The following is a 13,185-nucleotide window of genomic DNA, read 5'->3' on the forward strand; positions in this document are numbered from 1 at the left end:
TCAAGAAACTAGACTCACAGATACAGAACATCAAAAGTTTCAGAGACAATGGGTGGGAGAGGTGCTATCCTCTTTAGAAAGAACCTGTCTTACCAAGCCAAACTTCTTTTTCATTATAAACAGGGGTGCTACCTATGTGCAAAGTAGAGAGTTGCACTTAGTAATGGTGTATGGCCTATGGCCTTACACCTTACGTTAAGTCCTTTTATCCCACATTGCTAAAGCATCTGCATGTACATTCCGAGGTGCCCCTTGATGGTAGTTGGAGACATGAATTTATTATTCAACTCTAACATAGTGTGAGGAGTTGTGAGTCCCTGTGCCATCCCGGAAGCAGGTGCACCCGGGATGAAGGATGGGCACCGTTCCGGGAGCGGCAGTCAGCCAACCCTGGTGCTACACCTTTGGTGACCGCCATTCCCCAGTGGTTGAGCCCCTGGGTGCAGGCAGCTGACGATTTGGGAGGTCCGGGGTGCCAGGAGTCACAGAAGCAAACCGAAGCAGGGTCAGAGGAAGTGACCAGGTCCAGACGAAGGGTCAGGGAGGCAGCAGGCAGAAGACAGCGTCCAGGTCCAGGCGAAGGGTCAGGCAAGCGGCAGGCAGAAGACAGCGTCCGGGTCCAGGCGAAGGGGCAAGCAGAAGACAGCGTCCAGGTCCAGGCGAAGGGTCAGGCGGGTGGGCAGGCAGAAGACAGCATCCAATGAAGGGAGACTGAAGAACCAAAAACAACCAAAGTTGTGGCCGAAGCACTGAAGGGAGAAGCAGACCAGCTGAAATACAGCCGGTGTGTGACGTCAGAGGGCTGAGCCGGAAGTGCCCTCAGGAAAGGAGACAGTCAATGGGTAGGGTGGCAGGGAGGCGGACCATCCAAGACAGACCACTCAGAGGAGAGGAGGCGCTGCTGGGGACCAATCAGGAGAGTCAGGGAGAGGAGGAAGGCAGGAACGCCGTGCCACCAGATGCTGTCACCGGGTCCCGCGGCACTGCTGAACCGGCGCAGTCCAGTGGCACTGCTGCGCCAGCGTGGAGGAATCACCTGACATTTTCAAACTATTTCAAATCGAATCTGTTGGTACGAGGCAGTACACTTTATTTTACTCAGAGACGATATTCCATGTGCTCCATTGTCAATCAGTATACACTTTGTGCATCCACTGATCGACCCCTGATGAAGGCTTTTTTAAAAGCCGAAACACGGACCGTGTAGGGTCCTAATAAAGCTTTCCTGTAGCATCTCACCCTGTGTCTCGGATTGATCTCTTGAAGTTGTGTTTTCCACTTCCTTCTTTTATTGACACTGTCACGCCCCGGCCCTGCTGCACCGGCGTGGAAGCGCTGCCCGGTGCCGTCGCTGTTCTGCCCCTTGGCCTCGCTGCAGTAAGGCATGACACATGGATAACACCTTGGTAGTTCAGATCTCAAGTTGTGATTCAGTGGGCAGCAGAGTGCTATCTTCATTTGTGACTGCTTTAGATTTAGTAGATGCCTGGTGCCTGTTACATCTACAGGAGTCTAATTTTACACATCGCTCTAGGGCACATGATACCTTATCCTGATTGGATTACATTTTGGTGAAGAGCTGTTTGTTTGGGTACATTCAAGCAGCTGTCATAGGGCCAGAAGTAATCTCTGATCACTCTATGGTACGGATTGATTTAACCGTCTCCAGTTCCTATCGTACTACTTCCAGTTGGCGGTTCCCAACTTACTTAGCACACAAGGAGGTGTTTCTGAACTTTTTGGCTGACCTGTTGGACAATTTCCTAGCTACCAACTTGCAACACTTAGATCAACCACACCTATTCTGGGATACAGCAAAAGTAGTGTTGGTGCTGCCAAAGACAAGTTAGCAGCAGCACAGGTTGCCTTAAACACCCTTATTTGTGAAAAGACCACTAGAAGTTTGCTATATCGTCACTATAAATTTTATAAATTTGGAAATAGGACGAGCAAGCACCTGGCTAGGGTGGTAAAATCCTGGGGAGGATCAAGAGCTGTCCCTACCTTACGGACTGACTCTGGGTCTATTTACAATCATAGTGATAAAATTGATAAACTCTTTTTGGAACATTTTCAACAATTATATGCAGCAGACGGGCCTACTTTAACTGTTTACTCTCAGGAGTTTCTGAATAAGGGAGATATGTCCCGTTTGCCAGAGGATGATCTGAAAGTACTTAATGCCCCTTTGCAGGCTAAGGAACTTCAGCTACCAATTAAAGCTACGTAGGGCATGTTGGCTCCAGGAGCTGACGGCTATTCTGGTGTATTTTATAAAATCTTGCAACTGCAACTGTTGGGCCCCTTGATAGCTTATTATCAGGCTGTAGTGGACGAGAAATGTTTTCCTCTATATGGTAAATTGGCCCTAATGACTAATTCTAAAACCAGGTAGACCTAGAGATCTTACAGATTCTTACCACCCTATATCACTTTTAAATGTGGATATAAAACTTCTACTGAAGGTACTCACGAATCGTCTGGTGGTGTATTTACCCATACTTATAGGACCTGGACAGCATTTGTGCACTACCAACAACCTGTGTACAATGTGTGGAAACTTTTGCTAGCGTATCAGTGAGAGATTGCAATATCTGCCCTGGCAGCAAGTATGAACGCTGAAAAGGCGTTTGATAAAGTTAATTGGAGACGTACGTTTTTTGTTTTTTTTTTTTAAATGAGCCCCTTCGCCTCAAAGAAGCATCACTAACCATCTATGCATTAATTTATTTCCAACATGCCATTGGGTTGGAAAGAATAAAAAAAGTTAGTTTTCACCGATAAGGAAGCATCCGCTTCAAACACCTTTATAACTGAAAGACTAAAGTCTTCATCATATTTCTAAAGGCATTATAGTCTGATATTTCCCTGATTGGTTTTGTTAACAGATTGCGACATTAAGGCCCTGCATGGGAAAAAGCACTATTACTAACACTGCAGCTTGATTTCTTTCAACTGAGGATGACAAAGGCATGTTTCAAGCACTAGTCTCAGTACTTATAGATTTATAGAATTTTAATTTCTCTTTTAACAATTCTGGACCAATACCTTGTAGGCATCTATAAACCAAAGACAGAATTTTAATTAATTTGACCAGCTACTGGAAACCTTCTCAATCTGCTGCTTTTGACACTGTTGATCACCGCTTACTCCTTGATACGCTGTCTTCACTTGGATTTCAGGGCTCTTTTCTTTCCTAGTTTTCTTCTTTTCTCTCCCATCACACTTTTAGTGTAAACTCTGGCAGATCCTCCTCCACTCTATCCCACTATCAGTTGATGTACCTCAGGGCTCTGTCTTGGGACCTCTTCTTTTCTCCATCTATACTTCTTCCCTTGGTGCTCTGATTCCATCCCATGGTTGTCCGTATCACCTTTATACTGATGACTCAGAACTACCTCTCCACACCAGAAAGTTCAGCAGAAATCCAGGCCCAAGTATCAGCCTGCTGTCATTGCTGCCTGGATGTCTCACCGCCATCTGAAACTAAACATGACCAAGACTGAACTTCTTATCTTTCCCTCTCAACCCACCTCTTCTCTTCCCCATTCTTTATCTCTGTGGATAATATTCTCATCCTCTCTGTTTCATCAGCTCGTAACCTTGGGGTCATCTTTGCCTCCTCTCTGTCCGTCTCTGCACATATTCAGTAGACTGCTAAAACCTGTCATTTTTCTCTATAATTATTATTCTTTTACATTTGTATCCCACATTTTCCCACCTTTTTGCAGGTTCAACGTGGCTTACATAATACTGTGAAGGCGTTCACCAACACCGGTGGAGAAACAAATACAATACATCCTTCCTTTCTGAACACACTACCAAAACCCTTATCCACACTCTAATCACCTCTTGCTTAGACTACTGCAACTTGCTTCTCACAGATCTCCCACTAAGCCATCTCTCTCCTCTTCAATCTGTTCAAAATTCTGCTGCATGACATATTCAACCATTGTCGCTATGCTCATATTAGCCCTCTCTTCAAGGCACTTCATTGGCTTCCTATCCGTTTTCGCATACAGTTCAAACTCCTCTTATTGACCTATAAGTGCATTCACTCTGCAGTTCCTCAGTACCTCTTGCGACAAAACAGTGGATTTTAAGCCTGTAAAACTGTATTATTTCTTGACCTGTATTTCTCTAGTTTGGCCAGCAGGTGGTGCATGTTTATGTTTAAAGCTGTTACAGAGAAAACGACTGTTCTTTCCTTAGTTTAACACAGAGAGGAAGTTCCTGCAGTACTCTGGCCAGCTTATTTTCAAATCTTGTTGTTCTGGGCTCTGATTGGCTGGAGTTCAAATGTTGTCAGAATGTACTGGCTTTTCTCGTCAGTCTTAGCCAGAGAGAAAAGAGAGAAAGATCTCTTTGCTGAAGCCCTGTGAATAGTTATATTTGATAACCTGTGAGCAGCCATATGTTCCTGATCTCCCCAGGCACTATTCAGGTAGTGACTAAATGTTTAGATAGTTTTATAATTGATCCATATTTAGTTAGCTGTTACTGTTTGCTGATTGCACCTTTTCTGTTCATTGTCCTAATTTTTCACGACAATAAACAATTTCAGTTTATTGCCTCTGCTTGTCTGGACTGATTAAGAATCCTGGTGGTTTAAACCAAACTCTGTAATAGGTGGACACCCTGGAGGGTGTGGATAGCATGAGGAGGGATCTGGCAAAGCTTGAAGAATAGTCCACAATTGGCAACTTAGATTTAATGTTAAAAAAATGCAGGGTCCTACTAGGTTGCAAAAATCCAAGCGAACAGTATAGTATAGGGAGTGAGACGTTTCTGTGTATGAAAGAAGAGCGAGACTTGGGGGTGATTGTGTTGGATGATCTCAATGTGGCCAAACAGGTAGAAAAGGCAATGGTCAAAACCAGAAGGATGCATAGGGAGGGGGATGGCCAAGAGGAAAAAGAGGTGATAGGGCCCTTGTATAAGTCTCTGGTGAAGCCCCATTTAGAAAACTGCGTGCAATTCTTGAGACCGCATCTATAAAAAGATATAAACAAGATGGAATTGGTCCAGAGAGCAGGTACAAAACTGGTCAGTGGTTTCTATCGTAAAGTGTATGGGGACAGACTTAAGGCTCTCAATATGTATACACTGGACGAAAGGAAGGCGAGAGGGGATATTATAGAGACGTTTAAATACCTGTATGGTATTAATGTACAGGAGGTGAGCCTCTTCCAAATGAGGGAAAACTCTAGAATGAGAGGACACAGGATGAAATTAAGAGGTTATAGGCTCAGGAGTAATTTGAGGAAATATTTTTTCACAGAAAAGGTGGTGGTGACGAGGACTGTGTCTGAATTTAAGAAAGCTCTATCAAATCAAGGTCTCCATCCGTTCATCTAGGCTGATGACGTTACAATCTACATCCCTTTTAAACATGATTTATCAGAAATCTCCAACGAGTGGATTGAACATCATGCACTCATGGGCAAACTCGTTTCAATTGAAGCTGAACACCGATAAAACGCATTGCCTTATCCTCTCATCCCAATACAACAATTATAAACCAACAACCTTATTTACTCCAGATCATTCCCTTCCCATCTCTGATAGTCTCAAAATATTAGGTGTTACTATCGATCGAAATCTTACACTTGAGTCCCAAGTCATTATTGCAATGGAATCTATGCGGGATGTAAGGAACAACTCACAAGGAAACTCCAGACGGCACAAAACACAGCAGCCAGATTGATATTTGGTAAGACACGATTCCAAGGCGCCACACCATTCTGTGAGCAACTGCACTGGCTTCCTATCAAGGAACATATCTCTTTCAAAATCTGCACCTTAGTCCATAAGATTATCTACGGTGCAGCCCCAGGTTACATTGACCTAATCAATCTCCCAATCAGAAATAGTACCAGTTCATCACGGTCTTATCTGAATCTCCACTACCCTAATTGCAAAGGACTAAAATACAAGACAACCCATGCGTCCAACTTCTCTTACATAAGCACGCGCCTCTGGAACGCACTGCCACAAGTGGAGAAAATAACTTATGATCACCTAAAATTCAGAAAATTATTAAAGACTCACCTATTCGGAAAGGCATATCCGAATGACCCAACTTAGGTGACTCAACCCTGCAACACTTCACTATCAAAGATCGTATTGAACATTGACAAACCCTTTTACCTCAAACCCAACTTGATTGAATCTTATCTTCCCTATCCCACTATAACATTTTGTACTATTCCCATACCGGACTTGGCGAATGCCTTCACGGTATTATTTAAGCCACATTGAGCCTGCAAATGTGTGGGAAAATGTGGGATACAAATGTAACAAATAAAAAATAAAGCATGGGACAGGCACGATCTCTTAGGGAAAGGAGGAGATAGTTATTTGTTGTGGATGGGCAGACCGGATGAGCCATTTAGCTCTTATCTGCCGTCATGTTTCTCTGTTTTCTTTTCAGAAAGAGCAAGGAACAGCCTATTACAGTAATCAATCCCTGACATGATTGTTGAGTTTATCATTGTGAGCTGGTCCTCTCTAGAAAAACATGAATTAAGACGAATCAAGAGTATAGACTCAGTTCTGAACAGGTATTGGCTCCTTAACTGAGTTAATGAATGAATTAATACCAAGTGCTACCGCTTTTTCCATTATTACCAGGTGCCACATTATGCTGGGAAGAACTAGTGAATTCCTGTGGCACAAATTTATTCCACAATGGGTAGAATAGAAGGTATGTTGAGGAGGGGAGAGGATGACGGCATCTGCCCCTGAACACACTTCTGCTTTGCAGAAGGGATGAGGGGATCCCAGAATGCTGGTGGCATTAGGTAGCTATATTCAATGCTGGCTAAACAATCTAATTTTAGGTGCCTAAAAATGTAGGGCCTGATATTCAAAAGTACTTATCCAGCTAATGACAGCCTTTATACAGGTTAATGCCCTAGCTGGTAATTTTAGTGACACTATACGAAAAGTGCAACTGAAAATGACTACAGACTGCCCCAGTGCTATCTGAATAGTGCTGAGACAAAGTGCAGCTCTTCCACCTAGCTATCAAAATAGCAGTGATATTCAGTCTACTAACTAAATAGCTTTAGGACAGCAATAAAGCTTTTTCCCATGCAGGACCTAGACTTTGCAATCTGTTACCAAAACCAATGTAAGAAACATTGGAGTACTTTAGAAGTGGATGCTTCCTTATTGGTGATAGCTGACTTTTTTTTAATTCTTTCCAATCCAATGGAATATGGAAAGAAATTATGCATAAATGTTTGAAAATGTTTGTTTGGAGCAAACTCTAACATTTTAAAGGAACCCTGATGAAATTTGTCATGGAAAAAATGGGGGCTACAGACATGGAGTTCAAAAATGGGCCTAAAGTTATCCAGATAACAGATTGAATATTGCTATACGTATCAGGGTGTAGACAGACACCCAATTTTGGATGGGCCTGAGCCAAAAGGCAGGTGAGCATGGGAACCCTGCTCCTGCCTGGAATCTCTCCCTACCTTCCCCTTCAGTCGACTGGTCTCTCAACTCCATTCCCCAAACCTCTCCTGGTACCTTATAAAGCTTTCGGTTCTTTGCCAGCAGCGAGCACTGAGTCATACCTGATGCTTGCACCGGCCCCGAGCCTTCCTCTAACTTGGTCCCGTCTATGTGGAAACAGAAAATTGCATCAGAGGGAAGCTCAGGGCCGGCATGATCAGCAGGTATGAGTTGCTGCTCTCTGCCAGCAAAGAACTGTAGGGTTAATAAAGTACCCAGGGAGGGGGGGAGTGGGGGAGGGGAGGAAGTGGTTGGTTTGGGGAAGTGGAGTAGAGAGGCCCAAACACCTGGGGGGGAAGGGAGGGAGAGATGTTTGGAGATTTCAGTTGGCAGGGCTTGGGGATCCCCACCAGCCACATCACAGTTGTGAAGCTGCAGGGTGGGCCTGAAGCCAAAGTGGGTGGGGCCTATGCTCAGGTCATTGATATGTTTATTCAGTGCCACTTGCAATCTAGATAGTGGTGCTGAATATACAGCATTAAAAATAAACACACACACACACACACACACACACACTATCATGTTTAAATAAATATTAGGTTGTAAGAAATCTATTTTCAGCTTGATTTTTAGGTGTTTGAATATAGACTCGTAATTAAGGAGTGGAGGAGTGGCCTAGTGGTTAGGGTGGTGGACTTTGGTCCTGGGGAACTGAGTTCGATTCCCACTTCAGGTACAGGCAGCTCCTTGTGACTCTGGGCAAGTCACTTAACCCTCCATTGCCTCATGTAAGCTGCACTGAGCCTGCCATGAGTGGGAAAGCGCGGGGTACAAATGTAACAAACAAAAAAAAAACATCAGGTGCTGAGTATTTTCTGAAAACTAGGCTCTAATTCTCTAAGACACATAACAGCTTTTAACTGGGCAGTGGCAACCCTACTCTTTCTTTTCCTGCAATCTTTCTGGCTTGGCTGACACTGCTGACTAACTCCTCTGCTTCACTGGCTCTTCTGTTCCACCACTGTTGAGCCATCTATGCAGCTCTATAACTTTAGATCAATTGGGTACTTTTACTCTAGTACTATACTCTTTTTGTATAAGAACAGTGAAGGAATTAAGGCACCCATGATTAGGCAATGCTTTTTTGGTGTTTAACTGATAAAGCATCAATTTATAATGAAAAAAGTCTTAATTATAACTACAATCTTAGAAAAAAATAACAAAATCAGCATTAATATTGGAACTGGAGCTCACATCGAACTGAATTCCCAGGTAATTCACAGTGATCTCGATTCCTCTTGTGACTGGGTCGGTCTTCCCAACTCGATCAAGCACAATATTGATAGTTGCCTATCAGAGAAACAGAAACATATTATCAGCAGATAGAGAGAGACTTTGTGGGGCTTAGTCAAAGGGACACTGTGTTTTTCACTCAAACTGCACAGTCATTTGGCATAAGAACCGTACTTTAGGTTACAAATCAGGGTTCTGTAATTAACTAGTATTGTAGTCCAGAAAGAATCTTTGTGTGTAGTTATTCAGTAGCAATCTAGTTCTGTTTTATTATAATCAGCAAGTTCTATATTTTTGTATTTTGCTAAGCCTTGCAACAAAGTGATTCTATATTTGTACATCTTTTTATCTATAATAAAATTATATATATATATATATATATATATATATATACACACACACATCAGCTTTGGCTTTGTTTTACTTCTCTGTAACCGCAAAGTTGGCCAGGTTCCAACCAAGGTCCCATTCGCCCCTAGACTGAGTCAGGAATATTTGCTTAGGCAGATGTCTGCACAGTAGGACCTTGGAATAAGTAATCGGTGAGGAACTGTTCCCCTAAGAGTTATTTATTATACCTACAGTACAGACCGTAGAAGTCTGCCCAGCACTAGCCCTGCCTCCCAACCACCAGTCCTGCCCCCCACCAACGGCTCTGCCACCCAATCTCCGCTAAACTTCTGAGGATCCCTTCCTTCTGAGCAGGATTCCTTTAGGTTTACCCCACACGTTTGAATTCTGTTACCGTTTTCATCTCCACCACCTCCCGCGGGAGGGCATTCCAAGCATCCACCACTCTCTCCGTGAAAAAGTACTTCCTGACATTTTTCTTGAGTCTGCCCCCCTTCAATCTCATTTCATGTCCTCTAGTTCTACCGCCTTCCCATCTCCGGAAAAGGTTCGTTTGCGGTTAGTTTACAAGAGGAGTTCTATCCCCTTTATCATTTTGGTCACTCTTCTTGCAATCTTTTCTAATTCCACTATATCTTTTTGAGATACGGAACCAGAATTGAATGCAGTACTCAAAGTGAGATTGCACCATGGAGGATACAGAAGCATTATAATATCCTTGGTCTTATTTTGTATCCTTTTCCTAATAATTCCTAGCAACCTGTTTGATTTTTTTTAGCTGCCACCACACACTGAGCAACAGATTTCAGCATATTGTCTACAATGACACCTAGATCTTTTTCTTCAATGCTGACACCTAAGGTGGACCCTAGCATCAGGTAACTATGATTTGGATTATATTTTCCAATGTGCATCATCTTGCATTTGTCCATATCAAATTTCATCTGTCATTTGGATACCCAGTCTTCCAATTTCCTAAGGCCTTCCTGCAATATTTCAAAGTCCACTCATGTTTTAACAGCCTTGAAGATTTTTGTGTCATCTGCAATTTAATCACCTCACTCATCATTCTGATTTCTATATCATTTATAAATATGTTAAACAGAACCGGTCCCAGTACTGATCCCTGCAGCACGCCACTGTTCACCCTCCTCCATTGACAGAAATTACCATTTAACCTTACCCTTTGTTTTCTGTCCAAGAACCAATTCCTAATCCACACCAGAACCTTGCCTCCTATCCCATGACTCTTTAATTTTCTCAGGAGTCTCTCATGAGGAACTTCAAAAGCTTTCTGAAAATCTAGATACACTACATCAACCATCTCACCTTTATCCACGTTTATTCATGCCTTCAAAGAAATGAAGCAAATTGGTGACGCAAGATTTCTCTTGGCTGAACCCATGCTGACTCTTTACTACTACTACTACTTATCATTTCTATAGCACTCCCATTAAACCGTGTTTGTCTAAGGTCCAATCACCCTCCTTGATTTTTCACCAACCAGGTAGGCATAGTCTTATCTCAGTGTTCATCTGCATTGTAATGGGGTGATTTATCTCTTCACACTAGAAGGCGGTGCACCAATTGCTCACACAGTGGTGCGGGTGCCATTGCAGGGACTAGGGTGAGGTGGTCCACTGTTTGATCTGAAGCAGCTGTGTCAAGTCTTGTTGCACCCAATACTGACCCGGTTTTATATCTTTTAACGACCCTTTATAATAAAATTGAAGTGACTTTGATATCGTGGACTCCCTCCTGTTTTTGGACCTCACTTTTTCTTCACTGCTGTATCAACCCATGAGGGACTGGACCTCCTTTCTGCCTTAAGTAACATGCCCTCACCTAATGAGAGTTAATGGATTGAAGGACTCTACTGGTTTCCTTTGGGGGTTTTTTTTTTTTCCAGGATGTGGATTTAGTGATGAGACTTTACCAGATGTAACTAGGGATGCCCAACATTGTAGGAAATTATTTCTAGCTACATGTAATGAAGTTAGATCTTTGGAATTCTTTGATTTAAAATATCCTTGTAAATGTATTATCAAAACAGGGGGTATCAGATTTGCTTTTTTTTTACCCTGAACAGCTAAAATATTTTATGGAAACAAGAAGATCACCTGATATCTGAATAACTGTAGATAGGTGAAGGGATACAGATTTCTGTTATAAACTACTACTACTACTTGACATTTATAGAGCGCTACTAGTGTTACGCAGCGCTGTACATAATAACGAAGAAGGACGGTCCCTGCTCAAAGGAGCTTACAATCTAAAGAACAAATGTCAAGCTGGGGCAGTCTAGATTTCCTGGGTAGAGGTTAGGTGCCGACTGTCTGCTTATTTAGTGTCCTTTCTGTTATTTCCTTATTTACATACTCCTTCGCCTATTGGAAGATGTACGGACACTTCACAATCCAGAGGTGCAAGATTACACATACTCGGCCTTGCACAGCTCATATACCAGGATAGATCTCTGGTTAATGGAAAGATCTTCCTGTAATCTACTGCACTCGGTCAATATGGAACCTAGAGTGTGGTCTGATCTATCTGTTATGTCTCCCGGAAGAGGCTGTCAGTACTGGTCTTTAAATGTCCAGTTGTAGTGGATCTGCAGGTTTTCTCTTCCTTGCAGTGGGATATGCGAATGACATTGGCGGTGGGGGGGGGGGGGGGGGTGGTAGTTAATCAGGTAACTGTGGGAATGTTTTAAGGCATATATGAGGAGTAAGTGCATTGTGGTGGGCGCCTATAAGCATTACCAGAGACAAGCCCAAAAAGACACACTATAGAGAGAAATCCAGCAATTGGAAAGGTTTCATAAAATTAATCCACAAATCAAAGGGCTATTCCATCCTTTGGAGGATAAAAGAAGGGACCTTAAAGGTCTGGAATTGGAGGACATAGCATGAGACATGCAGAGGGTTCAATAAGAATTTTTTGTATGGGGGGGACAAAGCGAGGTTATTGCTAGCCAATAAGTTGAGAAAGCATCAGGCTCGCAATTGGATTCTAGGAGTTAAGGATGGGAGAGGAGGGCTTATTACCAATGATATTGGGATTCGCCAAGCTTTCATCCATTACTATCAACAATTGTATATGCCTGAAAGTGAACCCTCTCAAGTGGATATTGACACCTTTCTTGAAGGGGTGACTATACCTATGCTAATATCTGGGGAGGCGGAGCAGTTGTCCAGTCTATCGAAGAGGATAAGGTGCTGAGAGTTATCAAACAGTTACCTTCCTGTAAAGCGTCAGGCAGTGATGGTTTTACTAATCAATACTATAAGCATTTTGCTGGAATGATTACTAGGCCTGTAGGTCGAATGTTTAATGTTCTCCTTCTGGAAAATGAACTGCTCCTTTATGACAAGTGGGTATAATGATTTTATTGAAGCCCTAGGAAAAATGCTACTAAATACGTCTCTTACCGGCCAATTTCTTTGCTTGAAGTAGACTACAAGCTCCTCACAAAAATATTGGCCAATCAGTTACAAAAGTATTTGTCCGAGTTTATCCACAGAGACCAGACAGGTTACATAGCTGGGCGGTAACCCAATGATAATGTTCGCAGACTACTCAACCTTATCTGGGTGGTGCATCAGGGACTTTCTCCTGCAGTCCTTTTAACCACTGATGCAGAGAAGGCCTTTGACAGGGTGCTATGGCCATTTCTGCCGACTATACCGCATAAGTTCGGATAAGGAGGGAACTACTTAGGCTGGCTATCTCTTATTTATCACAATCCCATAGCATGTCTGAACATTAATGGGGGGGGGGGGGGGGGATACTGACTTCTTTCCACTGAAAGGAACACCAGGCAAGGATGTCCTTTTCCCTTTGATCTTTGCTACAGTAACGGAGTCCTTAGCACAGAAGGTATGGGAGAGTGGGGAGGTGCAGGGCATTTTTGCAGAAGGGCAAATGCATAACATGTTGCTTTATGCAGATGAGGTGCTCTTCACTATTAGTGAGCCCAAAAGATTTTTAGAGGGCATCCTGAATCTCATGGATGAGTATGGCAAAATGTCAGGGTTCAGACTTAATGTCACTAAGTCTAAAATATTGAATCTCACT

At 42.9% G+C, this 13,185-nt stretch overlaps 1 protein-coding gene across 2 annotated transcripts in view; it reads right to left on the minus strand.

The window, feature by feature from the left end:
* The window catches only part of GPR89B (G protein-coupled receptor 89B), a 171,118-nt gene that overhangs the window by 45,056 nt on the left and 112,877 nt on the right, over nt 1–13,185 (minus strand). For both annotated transcript variants that reach the window (XR_003942217.1, XM_030203795.1), the window contains exon 11: nt 8,719–8,814. Coding sequence is in view for 1 of the 2 variants with exons in the window: in XM_030203795.1 (XP_030059655.1) it covers nt 8,719–8,814 (96 nt within the window). In the remaining variant the exon portion in view is untranslated. The remainder of the gene's footprint in view (nt 1–8,718; nt 8,815–13,185) is intronic.

The sequence above is a fragment of the Microcaecilia unicolor genome, chromosome 5 (genome assembly GCF_901765095.1).
Source record: "Microcaecilia unicolor chromosome 5, aMicUni1.1, whole genome shotgun sequence".
Taxonomy (NCBI): Eukaryota; Metazoa; Chordata; class Amphibia; order Gymnophiona; family Siphonopidae; genus Microcaecilia; species Microcaecilia unicolor.